The sequence below is a fragment of the Monopterus albus genome, unplaced genomic scaffold (genome assembly GCF_001952655.1).
Source record: "Monopterus albus unplaced genomic scaffold, M_albus_1.0 scaffold18.1, whole genome shotgun sequence".
In the NCBI taxonomy this organism is placed as follows: Eukaryota; Metazoa; Chordata; class Actinopteri; order Synbranchiformes; family Synbranchidae; genus Monopterus; species Monopterus albus.
The window spans coordinates 8,084,804-8,101,085 of record NW_018127898.1 but is presented as its reverse complement, the minus strand read 5'-3'; the positions used below and the strand labels follow the sequence as shown (position 1 = coordinate 8,101,085).

Here is a 16,282-nt window from a genome sequence, read left to right as displayed (position 1 = left end):
CTACCTGCGAGAGGTGGTGTCACAGAACATTCCCTTTTCTGACAAGGAGAAAAACAAGCTTACCTTTGAGGTACTGTCTGCTTTGGATGGTATGAACAGATGAGATGTCACACCGGCTTAAATAAATTATCATGGTTTTAAATATTCCTGTCTATAGGTAGTGAACCTGGCAAGGAACCTCATATACTTCGGTTTCTACAACTTTAGTGACCTGCTTCGACTGACAAAGATTTTACTGAACATTTTAGACTGTGTACACGTCAGTACCATTTACCCCATCAACAAGATGGAGAAGGGAGAGGAAAACAAAGGTAAAGCATCCTTCTTCTTAGGCTCAACACCCTTTGCTAAGTACATCAGTGAAGAATTTGTTGTACTACCTTGGATGTTGGTTCATCATACAAAGAGATTCAGAATTATCTTAAGTAATTTAACCTATCAGTTCCTTTCCCTTACTCTCAAACCTTTCATGCAGAAACACATTTAAGGTCAGATTTATTTAATAAATGACCAGTTAGCTTCTCATTTTGCCAGATATGTGCCAATATGGTATCTGCAAGTAATAAGAAACCATAATTACAACGAAGTCTTCATTGATGTGTGTTGAAAAGTCAAAATAATAAGCAACTGTCTGGCACTGACTCATTGCTGTAAAATGTGAGTTGTAATATACCTTATAGTTATAATGTACCAGAGTCAAATTACTCGTGTGTCTGACACACCTGGCCAATAAAGCAGATTCTGATTCTGATTCTGATTCTGAATATGTTTTTAAAGTGACTTTTTAACCATCTTTTTAGTCATTCATCTGTTAATAAATTTTCATTTTTAATGTGGCTTCTCATATCCAGAGTGGAAAACAAATAAGATCAAGTCACACAAATATTCTTCATCTCTGTAGATTTGAATGTTCTTCACTTTGAAATGAAATGAAATGTTGTGTTTCTCTGTCCCTGTAGCTGGCAGCAACGTGATGAAGTCCATTCATGGAGTTGGGGAGCTGATGACCCAAGTAGTGCTGCGAGGAGGCGGCTTGTTGCCCACCACACAAACTCATCAGCCAGAGGGTGATGCAGTCAAAGCACAGACTGAGCCCGAGAGAGAAGACATCATGGTCATGGACACAAAGCTCAAGATCATTGAGATTCTGCAGGTAGATCAGGAAACTGGTTCTTCTTTGAAACCCATACCTTAGCCTTTATGGCTGTGCTATAACATATCTTTTTCTTTTCCTTTAGTTTATTTTGAATGTACGGCTAGACTACAGAATCTCTTGCCTGCTTTGTATTTTCAAACGTGAATTTGATGAGAACAGCTCACAAGGAGACAACATAGTCAGTCAGAATGGAACCAGTAATGTCACAGGTCAAATGCCAGGTACGAAGGTCCTGATTGTTTTTCCTCCTATAAATATCAAAATTCATTTCTTTAACATATTTATTAATGTGATTTTTATTTTAACTAACTTTAGGCAATCTTGATTTTGAGAGCATTGAAGAACAGGCAGAAGGGATATTTGGAGGAAGGTAATCCATAGCTACCTCATTGCTCCAAAACCTTTTAACAATAGCTTGAAGCAAATTGTTATTAAGTAAAGAAAATATACATAAAATGTATGCATGACTGGTATTTTAGTGAGGAAAACACTCCATTAGACCTGGATGACCACGGTGGTCGTACCTTCCTGAGGGTCCTGCTGCACCTGACCATGCATGACTACCCTCCTCTTGTGTCTGGAGCACTTCACCTTCTCTTCAGACACTTCAGCCAGAGGCAGGAGGTCCTCATGGCCTTTAAACAAGTGAGCCCTGCCATTCATTAACACTCCTTTTTAACATCTGACCCTGTACACATTTGGACTCACAAGTTTCTGAGTTATGAAACAAACAAAACCTGGAAATGTAAGTATTTCTGACATTAATTTCCAGTTTATGCTTTTCTTCCTTCACTTAGGTTCAGCTACTGGTGACAAGTCAGGATGTTGATAACTACAAGCAGATCAAGTCAGATCTGGACCAACTCCGTTCTATTGTGGAGAAGTCTGAACTCTGGGTTTACAAGAGGCAAGGAGAAGAGGGGATGGATGGAGACGGACCATCAGAGCCTGACAACAAAAAAAAGGTACACTGAACAAATCTGAAAACATGAAACATTTGGTGAACCACTAATAGGAAGTTCATTTAAAGGCTAACGTATAGGGCTTTTTTCTCTTTATTGCTTTGCTTTACAGGGGGATTCACCTGAGTCAGACAAAAAGAAGACGGAAAGCACCAGCAGTTACAACTACAGGGTTGTAAAAGAGGTATGCTCATTAGAATTTTAATCTTCTATTTTCACCTTTGCACCCTGTTGTCTGTAATTAAAATCCCTCTGCTATGTGTTCAGATCTTGCTGCGCCTCAGTAAGCTGTGTATCCAGGAAGGAAGCTCAGGGAGGAAGAGTAAGAAACAGCAGCAGAGGCTGCTGAGGAACATGGGGGCTCACAGTGTGGTGCTGGAGCTCCTACAAATCCCCTATGAGAAGGTACTGTGTTAAATACTGTATAATTAGACAGTTCTAAAACATAATGTAGCTTTTGCACATTTTCATTTCCCCATTATTTTAGTGGAAATAAAAAAACAAGCGTTGTCTGCACCAGGGTGAAGATGTCCGAATGCAGGAGATCATGAAACTGGCTCACGAGTTCCTGCAGAATTTCTGTGCAGGGAACCAGCAGAACCAAGCACTTCTCCACAAACATATCAACTTGTTTCTTAACCCAGGGGTGGGTATCATAGTTATCTCAGGGTTACTCCTGGTGATTGAGTTCAGACATTTTCTATACATCTACTATGGGAAAACAAATCTAAAATGATCTACAATTTACATCACATTCACTCAGTTCAACCTTGTACTTGGTCTGTCCCCTTGTTTTCATTTGTCTCAGATCCTAGAAGCAGTCACCATGCAACACATCTTCATGAATAACTTCCAGCTGTGCAGTGAGATCAGTGACCGCGTTGTTCAGCACTTTGTCCACTGCACTGAGACTCATGGTCGACATGTCCAGTATCTCAAGTTCCTGCAGACCATTGTGAAGGCCGAGAACAAGTTCATCAAGAAGTGTCAGGACGTTGTCATGGCTGAGGTTTGTTCTATGATTTTATTTTTATGCCACTGATTAAAAAAGAAAGACAGGTACTGTTGTTAATGAGTTACCATAAGACTAACTGGCTGTTTTGCTACTCTGACTCTCCCCCATTTAGCTGGTGAATTCAGGTGAGGATGTCCTTGTCTTCTACAATGATCGTGCCTCCTTCCAGACCCTAGTCCAGATGATGCGTTCAGAACGGGACCGCATCGATGAAAACAGCCCTCTAATGTACCACATCCATCTGGTTGAACTGTTGGCCGTCTGCACTGAAGGCAAGAATGTCTACACTGAGATTAAGTGCAACTCCCTGCTGCCCTTGGATGATATTGTGCGGGTCGTCACCCATGAAGACTGTATCCCTGAGGTATGAATAATGTGCTTTATTTATTTATAACTGAAATATTGCAGTTCTCCTGCAATAAAGTTCACTTGGCTGCATGTTAGTTGATAAATACATATACAAGCTGACAAGACTTCTTTTTAGGCCTTTACACTTGGTGTATATTACTGGCATGTCTAAAGAAATGTCACACTCACTAAAGCTGCCCTAAAAACATTGATTAGTCTAAATGAGTTTGGTCCATTGTTTAAAACAATAACACACAGGTGAGCTCAAAGATGGAGCATTGAAACTATAATTAAGTGAAGACTAAATCATCAAAATGCTCAGTGCAAGTTATACAAACATTAGATTTTAACAAAGTTTACATAAAAGGCTATAAGACTATTGCCGGAGTCGTTAGTGTTTTCCTGTACTGGATGTGATGAACAGAAATCTTTAGCAGATTATTTTCTTCTGTGAAGCATCGTGGACACGATTTTATGTTTTGGCTATATATGCCTATAAGTGCCTTTCTTATCTTCACCTCACAGATGTGTAGTATTTATTATGGTGATCCATATTTATGACAATTGTATAGTCAGAATTTATTTTTATTAGTTTTGCAGTTTAGGAGATGCTCCTTTTTTTTTTTTTTTTTTTTTTTTTTTTTTATATGTTTTGAGCCATTATATGTGTTGAGTCAAGTTAAAATTTTATTTATATAGTCCAGTATTTACAATCTGTACAACATTCTCTGTACATACTTAGACACTCAACTCAATTAGGTAATCTAGAAAACAAAAACTGATGATGATGATGATGATAATGACATAGCATATGTGTGACTTTGTTAAAATTCTGAGGAACTACACCTGTTGCTGCATATAGAACTTTCTGGGCTGATAACAGTTCCATCTTAGATAAAATTAATGAGTCTGATTAAGTGTTTGCTTGCATCCTAACAGGTGAAGATTGCTTATATCAACTTCCTTAACCACTGCTATGTTGACACAGAGGTGGAGATGAAGGAAATTTATACATCCAATCATATGTGGAAGCTGTTTGAGAACTTCCTGGTGGATATTTGTAGGGTAAGCCACAATGTATTTGACGATGTGCTCAATACATGGGGAATACTATTCTGCTTTATATTACAGTATGTCATGAATTTGGGTGATTATGTTAACATACAGTCTTGGCCAACAATATTGGCCCCCCTGCATTTTTGTCAGATAATTCGCTGCTTCGCCCAGAAAATTGTTGCGGTCACAAATTCTTTGGGGTGGGGGGCAATATTGTTGGCCATGACTGTAGTATGTGGTGAACATATGTTACCTTTAACCCAAATGCAGGAAGTGTGATCCAGTGCATCATGCTAATACCTTTTTTTTTTTTTTGTCCTTGCCCAGGTGTGCAACAACACCAGTGACAGGAAGCATGCGGATACCATGCTGGAACGTTATGTAACTGAGACAGTCATGAGCATTGTCACATGTTTCTTCAGCTCTCCTTTCTCTGACCAGAGCACAAGCCTGCAGGTAATCTGGACTGTGGAGTGTAGCATATGAAATACATACTGTATTACAAGAAGTCTTACAATTGTTTTTTAAAGTCTATAAATCATGTATATGGTGGAGTTTAGTTGTTTGAAAGAGAGTGTTGGGTAAAATTATTAACAAAGTCATACTTTAAGGTTGATTCTAACATTTGATGAATTAGGAACTTAATTAGTAGAAGATTAACATTATGCTTGTTGATTAGTCAACCTGTGTGTTTACTTTGTTTGCGTATGGTAATTCTATCATAGTTAAGATTTAGTTTAGAGCACACATAAGTTTGCTTACTTATATGTTACAATTATGTTTACATAGTTCCAGGGGATTTGGGGTCACTGGGACACTAAGGGTAATAAACAAGAGATTAGATCTAAAAGCCAACAAGAGGAAGACAACTTCAAAGGCAGGGCAATATACAGACACACAGGCAAGACAGTTTAATTAGCCAAACGGGAAGCCATGTCACATATAGTGTAACAAAGACAGAGAAGTGAGTGTAGGAATTCAGACAGTAGAATTTCCTCCATCTTTAGGAAGCTGCTTTTCCCATTGGAGCAGAAAAGATGCAGGAGGAGGACGGATGGATAGATGGACCAATAGAACAGCACGAGAGGACCGGACCAGCCTACAAGGGCACATTTGAAATTGTATAAAATCAACTCAGTGGAGGAGGATAGCGTTCCTTCTCATCCTGAAGACGGGTTGAACGGTTTTGCTGTTGAGGTCAGGGCTTCAGATAGAGATGGAACCCAGAGCTCTGTAAATTGCTTTATTCGATGGTCTGTTTAGTTATGATAATAAATGTTTGAAAATTGATATTCGATTCCGATTATTCTTCATGAAAGAACACGCTGCAAGAGGAACATCTCTCTATAAATGTATAATTATAAAATATGACATTCTTCCTGTTGCATAGATGGTTCGCCATATGTATGCAAGTAACAGCCACTCTCCCCCACATCTTGTGTCCTAACCTTTGGGTGTGCTACTTATCAGTGGGGTCTGAATGTTAAGAAGTGTCTTCACTGTGTGGGTTTTCATAGCTTAGTCAGACTCTGTTGTTCCCAGATCTGTGGGCGTATTGCACAAGCTTTTGCTGGGACACTGTGTAGATGATGTACTGACGCAATGTAGTCGCTCTGTTTCCTAGACTTTGTTGTAGTGATGTCCTGCCACCCACAACTTTCCCAATAAATCATGACCACTACCCTCCATAGATTGCCAAATCCCTTGTGGAGCAACTTTATGGTGTAGCTTTACACAGAGTTTCCCACTTGGCCACCTGTTTTTTGTTATATGGTGTTATTTTAAGTTGGCTTCAGTAGGCAATGCTGATTGTCTTTCATGCGACCATTCTAAGAATTCTGCCTTTGTGGAGGTTTTACCAATACAGAATGATATCATGATCCTCTTTCTCTCGCACCAGGCCCCCATTCTTGGATAGACAGCTGAGGTATTTAGTGTACTTTAGGGCTGTGGCCACCTGATAGACTTGTGGTAAAAATCTGATGTACTTCTTTTAAGTGCTGGTTAAGATTGTTATGTTGGGAGTGCACATGATTATAAAAAGCTGATGCATTTGACCTGAAGCTGCGGCCGCTTCCACCATAAGTGCTATATAGTATCCTCACATTGATGTGTTTAGCGCAAACTAGGTCATGAGTTCACCCTAGCGAGGGAACATAATTGTTCTTTGCTGTTTGTTAATTTTTCACAGTTTTCCCCCCGTTTTTTCCTTCCTTTCTTATACTCTCTTTTTTATTTATTTTTTCCTGTCTTACAGACTCGTCAGCCAGTATTTGTACAGCTGCTTCAGGGAGTGTTCAGGGTATACCACTGTAACTGGCTTAACCCTGTTCAGAAGGCCTCAGTGGAGGCTTGCATTAAAGTACTCTCAGACGTGGGTAAGCTGCTGGGGCTAAAATCCACTGCCAACCTCTGTTATTATATTAGAAAGGGAACCTTGGCACTTGTTAAATGCATTAAATATCTACATTCTTTCCTTTACCCAGCTAAAAGCAGAGCCATTGCTATCCCAGTCGATCTGGACAGTCAGGTGAACAACTTGTTTGTCAAGTCCAATAACGTTGTGCAGAAGAGCATCCTTAACTGGAGACTGTCAGCTAAAAACACTTCCAGACGGGACTCTTGCCTGACTACCTCTAAAGACTACAGAAACATCATTGAGAGGCTACAGGTAGGCTGTAGGACTCATTTTGTTATTTAATCCCAGAGTAGTTAATAACTTTCTTTATTAATTCATTTTGATTGATTTATGACATCTCATCTTGCAATGATCCTTGAGCTACTGTGGTTAGGTTCATGAATTCTATTGGCCAGACTCCATTTAATATTTGCTCATTTAGTCCTATTAATCAATCGCAGGCTATTTGATGCTACTAAAAGTCTATCAAAGCAATATAATTGTTTGGAAATTTCCCTGCCTGACTTCTTATCTGGTAGCCATCTGGGCTATCTGACCCAAATTTTTCACCACTCAACGAGAGTGAGAAAAGCAGGATTGCCTCTTCCCTGAGTTTTTGTGTCAAGAAATGAAGAACAGTAAGCTTGACAATCACAAAGGCTATATATACACTGTATTAATTAATAATTAGTGCTAACATGTAAAAATCTTGACTTTATTGTTCTCTAGGGTAAGTGAGTGTGGTTCAAGTAGCGTAAGCTCAGCCTGCCTTTATATCTTGAATGTAATTTACAAGCTGTAGGTAAAAAACATTGCTGTCCGAGACCACCAACAGTCCCCACCAGTGTCTCTCCTTGTCGGTAGAGTAATATGCCAAGAGTAACACAGTAAGTTTTAATAACTGTTTTGTGAAATAATAATAATAATAATAATGATAATAAATAAATGAGAAAACTGAAGAAGTGGTTCTTAATTGTATCCTGGAAGCTGGAAGCCAAGCTGTTACACACAGTTTTCTTGTAATACATGACTAAGTATTTGCAAGAAGTCTGAAAAATCTGACCCACCTCATTCAGTTAGGCTGTTACTCCCACTTACAGAGCCCCAGGAGCCCCAGGGGCTTGGCTGAAGTGGCAGTACTGTTTTTAATAGCATAAACAATTCTAAGTACAAGATGAACATAGTCATAATATTGTAATAGAGTCTCCCATGATTGTTTTTAGTCATTCTCCAGCCCATTCCAAGACGGAGACTGTGGTTTCCAAAAGGGTTTACTTCCTGTTTTTTTGCCACTATTTAGGGAATAGAATTTCTCAGAGAGTATGCTACAGCACTGTTCACGGTCTGTTTTTTCACATGCACATGTTTGTGCCCTTTTGTTCTCCCACTCACTACACAGCCCACACAGTAGTGTAGTGTAATCGCCACAAGACCAGCAGTCTTCATGATGTGGCTTCACAAATTTGCATATTTTCACACAAATCATCAGTACATAGTGAAATGGGATGTGGTGGTGTGTCATAAGTACTGTATGGTTTGATTTGTTTACGGTATGTAGTATACTTGATATGTCACCTTTTTTGTTTTTTGATTTTGAGGTTGACTGGCTTTTTTGGCTGAAATGGATTGGGAAAGATATGTTTGAGGCTGAAATGTGATGGAAGCAGTCATTTATCTCTGAGTGACAGTCAAACTAATGTGAATCTTTTAATGTAATACACTTTCAGAAATATTGGCTTTTATTATACACCATTTATACCTCATTGAAACTGTAAAATAGAACCTCTTGAATATATGAATAATATGTGACAATACAGTACATGCTCAGACCAAGTCTACACTATATGGTGATGTGATAATAAATTGGTGTAGTTATGTACATTTTGAAAAATAATTTCAGGAGCAGCAAATATTCAAAACTATGCTTCATTAGGAGAATAACTTTAGAGATTAAATCCACCTGAGATGGTATTTTTTTGTGAGTGAGAGTTGACAGTAAGTCTATGAACTTAGTACAGAACATGTTTGTCTCCAGAACATGTAAGACTCCAGTTTTGGGTCTTGTCTAACCTGTATGTCTCTTTAGGACATAGTGTCGGCACTGGAGGACCGTCTGAGGCCGCTGGTCCAAGCTGAGCTCTCGGTGCTGGTGGATGTCCTGCATCGTCCAGAGCTGCTCTTCCCTGAAAACACAGAAGCTCGCAAGAAATGTGAAAGTGGAGGGTTTATTTCAAAGTAAGTCTGACCCTACAACCACCAAGGTCAGAGCTGGGTTAAGGCCCTTTCTTTTAGATAATGCATAGTTATATTTAGAATTTGGCCAACTGCTAGAGATAGAACAGCCTGGGACTTTATTCAACTTAATGATGAAAATATGAATGCTACACTGCAGTGTTGGCTTTTCCATCATGTTATAGCACAACAGTTAACATTTAGTAAATGTTAATATTGTCATAGTTGAGACTAGGAGTTTTTATGTCTCTGTGCCGGCAGTAGCTGCAGCTGGAGCCATATTTTTGGGTTTTCTATCTGTTCCTTCATAAATCTTCAGAGCCCCACAATAAGCAACACCATTTTTTAGACCTAACCTACCCTTACACAAAGCATCCCTGAACACTATCCTCACCCAAGCAAAGAGCAAAGATGCGGCTTGACACACAGCATTTGCTCAGATTAAGCAGTGGCTTATAATGGCAGTCACCTCTGAGAGCCAGGTCTGCTCTGCTGTCCAACCACTGACACTGTTCTACTGCAGCTGTCTAACAAAAGAAGACTATTGACAATTTCAGTGAGTCTGTAACTAGTGTTGGCGCTGGTGATAATAAAGTTTTGTGTGGATGTAGGAGTGAAGGCAAGTCTACAGGATCCTCAGGCGGGTACCCTCTCACTAACTGGTGTTTCGTTGAGTTGGGCCCACGACACCGAGAAGGTTCAACAGTGTATTCCAGCATCCCAGAACCACCACCCTGCCTGCATCCACACATCCAACACAACCCTTCATCTGCTCAGGCTAACTGTTACCAAAAGGTCACTAGCCAACATTTCAACTGCTGTTCTAGCCACTAAACATTTAAAATAACTCACCAAATATTTCAAATAGCTCACTAGATAACTAGCCAGACTTCTGCTTCCTTTTATACTCCATCAGAAACCACTGTGTTCATTCCAACAAACGAGTCAAACTTCTACTATGCCCTCATGTTAGCTTGCTTATGCTAATACCAGGAAGTAAGCCTCAAGCTTGCTGCATGTATCAAACACTGCTACTAAGCCTGTCCTCCTGTGCTAGTTTACTTCAGCTTAACGGGCATATTCCTCACATATGTTGCCATTTACAAACCACTTACCTATTTTTACCCCATTCACACACCTTTCTTCTTTTCCAGAGCCACTCACTGGACCTTGGTGCCCTATCAGCTAGATTCTTAATTATCTATCTTAGGCTTCGCCCGTTTATACCTAACAGAGAGACAGCTGACTTGGTTACAAATCCCCTACAACCACCCTCCATGGGACATGTTTTAACGTTCCAGCTACACTCTTTTGCCTCCATGGTTAATTCTGTGTATTTCAGTTTCTTCCTCTCATAGCTCGACAAAATACACAGTCCGCTGTGCTTCTGACCACAACACAAGTTCTGGTCTGAGTTTAGTGCTGACTATCTCCTCGGGAACTATGAGCTGATTCCCTGAATCTACTTTGATTTGCCAATCTCCCTCTGCCTTTAGCTGACCTGCATCCTGCCTGTTCTAAATGACTTGCTTCCTGCCTTTTTCACCCTCACAAACAAAATTACCTTTTATTTCTTCTTCTTCTCCACTGACTTTACCTCTAAGCACCTACTTTCAATAGCTTCTGCTAAACATTTCAACACTTGATTATGTCTCCTGGTGTATCGTCCTTGAGCCAGGCTTGTGTTACACCCTGAGAGGATGTGCCGAGGTGATGCTACTGCTGAAATCAAGGGACATATCCGGTCCTCAACTATACATCTATTCAGATTCTGGGGAGATGGAAGCACATCATAAGTTGTGGCTAAAATGAATCTAATCCTCCCTGCCTGCATTTCCCTTCAACTAAGTTTCTTCCTTTCTATACCCTCCCATCTCATCTACTGCCCCTGTTGAGCCTGGGAGACTGCCTTTGCACATCTACCTGCTTCTTCCTGCCATTTTTTAACCATTTTCCTTTTGTCAGCTGCTGCTGCTTTGCTCCAATAAGGTTGTGATGTGCTTAAACCAAAACCACCATGTCCATGCTGTACCTGCCCTACATTATACCCATGTTTAAGAGTTGCCGAAGCCTTATGTCTCACCTAGATAGGCTGCTGGCATGTGAGGGGGCAGAGGTGCTGGCCACAGACATGACATTCATACAAATTTTTTTATCTGACAGCACACCTTTCACTATTGAAATATTCCTTGATTTCTCTGGCTTCACCTTCATTCTATTGTACTTTAAGTTAGCATTCAGCTTGTCTAAAAGTCTTTTGGTACATGGTGCTGTGGTGGTGATAGTTGTCATGTCATCTGTGTACACTGTTATGGGTGGTAACTTTTGCCTTGATGGAAGCCTCACTCCTCCTGCACCCCATCTAGATGCCCTAAAAATAAACTCCATTGCCATGGTAAACACTAGCGGTAAGATTGTGCATCCTGCCATAATGCCTCTTTCCAATTGCCAAGCTCTAATATACTCTGCTGTTGTGAAACATATCTGGATATCCTGAAAATATTATCTCACTAGCCCTTTAACTAAGTATGGTACTTTACTTCAGGGTGACTGTGGTTCAGTGGGTAGAGCGGCCGTCTCCCAACTGGAGGGTTGGGGGTTTGAATCACAGTGCCCGCAGTCCACATGTCAAAGTGTCCTTGGGCAAGACACTGAACCCCCAAGTTGCCTCCGATGGTTAGAGCCATTGGTTGAGTTGGCGCTGCAGATGGCTGCCTTGGCTCTGTACTGGAAACAAATTCTTTGTGTGTAACATACGTGGCCAAATAAAGGTGATTATTCTTAAAATAAGCTAATGCTTCCCACAGTAGGCTGTGTGGTACAGAACCAAAGGCATTAGCTCTCTTTTCCCCTCTTTGCCGACTGAATTTGATGCCAGATCATACTTGTGTGCTCCTAATATCCACAAAAACCTGCTATTCCAGCTTTCACTGAGGTGTCAATGAGCGTATTCCTTTCTAGGTAGCTCAGCAATAATAATTATAATAATAATAATCACCTTTATTTGGCCAAGCATGTTACACACACAAAGAATTTGTGTGCCACTATGTTGAAGTCTTCTACAGTACATTCGGAAGACAGTTCAATCTAAACTGCCCCACTTGTGCTGAATCTTTCTCCTTGGAGATAAAAATCTCTCCTGCTCTTCTGCAGGACTTAGAAACAAGCTGCTTCTTACGTGCTACTCTGACAAGCCTCCACAAAAAACCTCAACACATCTGGAGCACATTTGTATAGCTTATAGGGCACACCATTAGGCCCAGAGGCTGATCCTGCTCTTGCTCACCTAACTACCATTTCCACTTCTGTAAGTGTTGGTGCTTTAGTGTTCATAGGCTGTTCTGGCAGGCCTAGTTTCCTGTCCTATTTTCATCTACATGCATCTTTTCTAAGTAAGCCTGTAGTTCTCTTAGGTACTTTCAAGGTGCCACTTTTCTCCTTATTAAATATTGCCTTGGTGAATTTATATGGATTTGGTGAATGGTGAAGTTATATCTTCATAAAAGCCTGCCCTAACTCGTTCCTTTTTCCATCTAGCTTTGCTGAGCCTTTTTGCTCTCCTTAGATTTGCCAGCCTAGATTTCGGGTCATTTTTCAACGTATTAAAGCCCTCTCTCTCACTTTCTGTTACTTTTTGCCACTGTTTTCTAAGCTGTCTTTGTTCTTGAACAAGCCTCCTAATCTGCTGCTGCTGCCGCCTTGACTTTCTTATCTCTGCGTTCGCAAACTCCAAACCTTTGCGCTCTGTATTCATAAATTATATCTTCCATTTTCTCTAGCTTCTTCTCAGCTGTCCTTTTCAGTGCTTTTAGAGCATCTACCTGATGGGAATTAACTGTTGCCAGTATGCCCCCTCACTAGCCCTAGACCAATTTACTTTGGGTTTTTGCCCTATTCCCTTCTCTTTCTTTGGCTGCCTAATCTCACCACTCTCTCGACTCTGCTGCTTGGTGCTACGTTCTTCTTCTGATGTAGTGACCTCATGCTCGTTCCATTCTTGTGGACGCAAAATCTCTGGATTGCAATGAGAGAATTTCTTCAAATAGATTTTGGTGGCCAAAGGTCAAGGTCACGCTGACCTCATATCTGTCCCATTCCTGTAAATTTGACCAGTTGGCAGAGGCATATAGTATAGCCGTGAAGCAACATGTACATAGGCACACACACAGAGATATAACTTTATTGTTCTACATGGTCAGGGCTCCGACTGGATTACACAGTACTGTCGGGAGACATACAGGTGTTATCCTACTACTTATAGCTGCAATTGTGGAGTACAGCACTTTGTGGAAAGGTGTGTCAACCTTCGCTAGTTCTAGGGAATGACTTAAAACATCTACCACACATATGAGTAGTTTTCCAATGCACTGCTAAATAACACATTGCTTTGCTTTTTTTTCCATTTTCATTTACAAGCAACTCCCTTATCCTCCAAATCAGTTGTTTTGGGCTGAAACGAAATTGCTGTATGATGGAACTCAGCCAAAATAATTTGGTGTGATTATCATAGTGTTTGAGGAATGTTCAGTGTTGGAGTTAGATTGTTTGTTGGAGAACTATGGCTTTCATCAGTCCATTTGTATGTATTCAGTTGTTTTTTCTTCTCCTTACCAGACTCATCAAACACACCAAGCAGTTGCTGGAGGAGAATGAGGAGCGCCTGTGCATCAAAGTGTTGCAGACACTGAGAGAAATGATGACAAAAGACCGTGGCTATGGGGAGAAGGTGTGTACCTTCTGTGTTACTTTTCTCATCATCTGTGTGTTGTCGTGCCCAAGATTCACCCACACATGAAAAGAAACACTTTTCTCACATCTCAGGATGCACTGCTTCACCTGCACCAAATCTACTAGAAGACACAAGATCAAAAAGCAGTAAATCAGAGGCTGAGCTCTCTGTGGTTGCCTTTAGAGCCTGTGTAGCATCAAGTTCTGAAAGGAAATTTAAAATCAAGCAGCCAGGGCAGTTTTTGAATATCTGCTGTCTAGGCAAGATTTATGTTTGGCAAACTCTGGGACAAACTGCTTTCTAACCCAAATGTACTTTAGTCCAAATGATCACAGTAATGAATAGCCTATCAACATTATTAACACTATTAACAGCATGCATGTTCCAACTCTTTCACTCAACCATTTTACATTCACTGGCTGCCAATGACTTCTTGTTCTAATCACTAATGAATCCTCTCAAGTCTGTCAGCTTATTCTCTAGTATAAGGCTACATCAACAATAGCACTACTGCTTTACAGGTCGAATCCAAGTCGACCTATAAACTGTGTGTTGACTTTGCTTCAACTACCAAAAATTTCTGGAATTGATGTACCAAGAAAGGTTGGAGAACAACACTGAAGAAGGCTGCTACACTAAACATGAGTGTTAGTTTTGAAATATTTAAAAACAGTCATCTTTACTTTACTTTTTTTTTATAATGAATTAAATTAATTTAACATGATAGGCCTGATGGTGTGTTTTAATGCAACATACCTATGATTAGACTGGGAGTCAGAACTATGATTGCTGTTGTGACCATAGTGTATTGGCAGCTTCACTGTTTTCTGAATCTGTTTTGTCTGTTTGTTACCACAGACTCAGCCCAGTCTAAAGCCAAAGTTTGTCTTTGTGATGACAGCAGGCTAAGTCTGAAAGGTTTGCCCTAGAGCTTTGTGGAGGTAGAAGCAGTTTTGATTTAATTTTACAACTTTATGTATATGTATAGGGACTACAAAAGTATTCCCCCAACAGAGTAGTTCATGTTTTATTGTTTATAGACAGTGAATTATAACTAGTGAAATTGGATTTTTTGTGAAAGTGATCATCGTGGTAATATTCTTAACTATCAAAAATGAAGAAATGTGAAGACAAGTCATTTTACTGAGGTTTAAAGGATAATGCCAGTCATTTTCTATATTAGTAGTATTTTCAACAATCTCTATGCAGACACTGAAACCACCAATGAACTGTCTTTGCTAACAGTTAATGTCTGTCAGTCTCCAACCTGGATCAGCCTATTTGTCTGTGCCATAGACCTCCATTGTTCAAAAATGATTAAAACACATCAACACATCAGTAAAACACGCCACTGCCCTGGCTGACGTGTTTCTTCATTACAACTGTGCATGCGATGGAATATACTGTAGGCTAATGCTACAATCTCATTTCAGTTATTGTGTGCCAGACGTATTGAAGGAATATGTGCAAGGGAAAATACTTTGGAAAACTGTTGATAGGTGTTAAACAAGGTTAATGTCCTCTGTGATTTTGATGTTGCAAAACAATACAGCATTAAAGTGGGAGAATGTTTTACTTGTGTTGAGCTTCAACATGCTAGGTCTTCACTGTTATTGATATGTGCACTTGTGACAGGCTTCACATTTGAACATTTGTTACCAAGCTTTAACTCACTAGTCTAGCTTCACTAACTCTCTGCCCACTATACTTTTCTCTTTCAGCTGATTGCCTTTGATGATGAAATGGATGTGGCGGAGGTTGATCATTTTACTTACTATTGTGATGTACATTTGGTTTGTCTCCCATTAATGACGTAGATGTGCTTGTGCTGTGAATAGACTTTCTAGCATCACATCCTCATCTGTGACACCCATCACTATCTCAGGCCATCCCTCCCTGTTGTGTGCCTGTTTGGAGGCCTCCATGTTAAAATGTACTGCAGTAGTGCTACTGTAGCATGTTGAGCTCACATCTTGCAAATGCTTGTCTGTTGTGTCTGTATATGGTTATGTACTGTACATTGTATTGGAGTGCACTCTTTGAGGAAGAAATTCGTTTTTAGAAGAATAGTGATTTATTGAATGCAGCCATACAACGTTAATTGCATTTCAGTGAGTCGGTTTCAGATGTGCTATTATTTCTCCATTTTTGCAGCATTATTTCAAAGTCTGTTTTTAACAGGCCATTCATATAACAGACAATAACAGCACCTATATGCAGCTATAATTGTTCATCACAAATTGTGTGGGACTTTTGGCCCTTGGAGGACCTGTAGAGAAACAGAGTAGTTTTTCTCCCTCTTTTTTCAATGTTTTTCAACACATTTTCTCTTTAAACTTCATATGCTGTTCCATCTAGATTTGTACCTTGGTAGTAGAGCAGGAAT

General features: G+C 40.0%; 1 protein-coding gene across 1 annotated transcript in view; it reads left to right on the top strand.

The window, feature by feature from the left end:
* Positions 1 to 16,282, top strand: part of itpr1b (inositol 1,4,5-trisphosphate receptor, type 1b) — an 87,408-nt gene that overhangs the window by 21,096 nt on the left and 50,030 nt on the right. Inside the window, 19 exon segments of the mRNA XM_020593181.1 lie at positions 1 to 70; positions 158 to 311; positions 960 to 1,153; positions 1,239 to 1,377; positions 1,472 to 1,526; positions 1,636 to 1,801; positions 1,954 to 2,121; positions 2,231 to 2,302; positions 2,386 to 2,523; positions 2,639 to 2,764; positions 2,927 to 3,127; positions 3,246 to 3,497; positions 4,421 to 4,546; positions 4,865 to 4,993; positions 6,795 to 6,915; positions 7,024 to 7,208; positions 9,022 to 9,170; positions 13,782 to 13,893; positions 15,618 to 15,653. Coding sequence (XP_020448837.1) covers positions 1 to 70; positions 158 to 311; positions 960 to 1,153; positions 1,239 to 1,377; positions 1,472 to 1,526; positions 1,636 to 1,801; positions 1,954 to 2,121; positions 2,231 to 2,302; positions 2,386 to 2,523; positions 2,639 to 2,764; positions 2,927 to 3,127; positions 3,246 to 3,497; positions 4,421 to 4,546; positions 4,865 to 4,993; positions 6,795 to 6,915; positions 7,024 to 7,208; positions 9,022 to 9,170; positions 13,782 to 13,893; positions 15,618 to 15,653 — 2,593 coding nt within the window.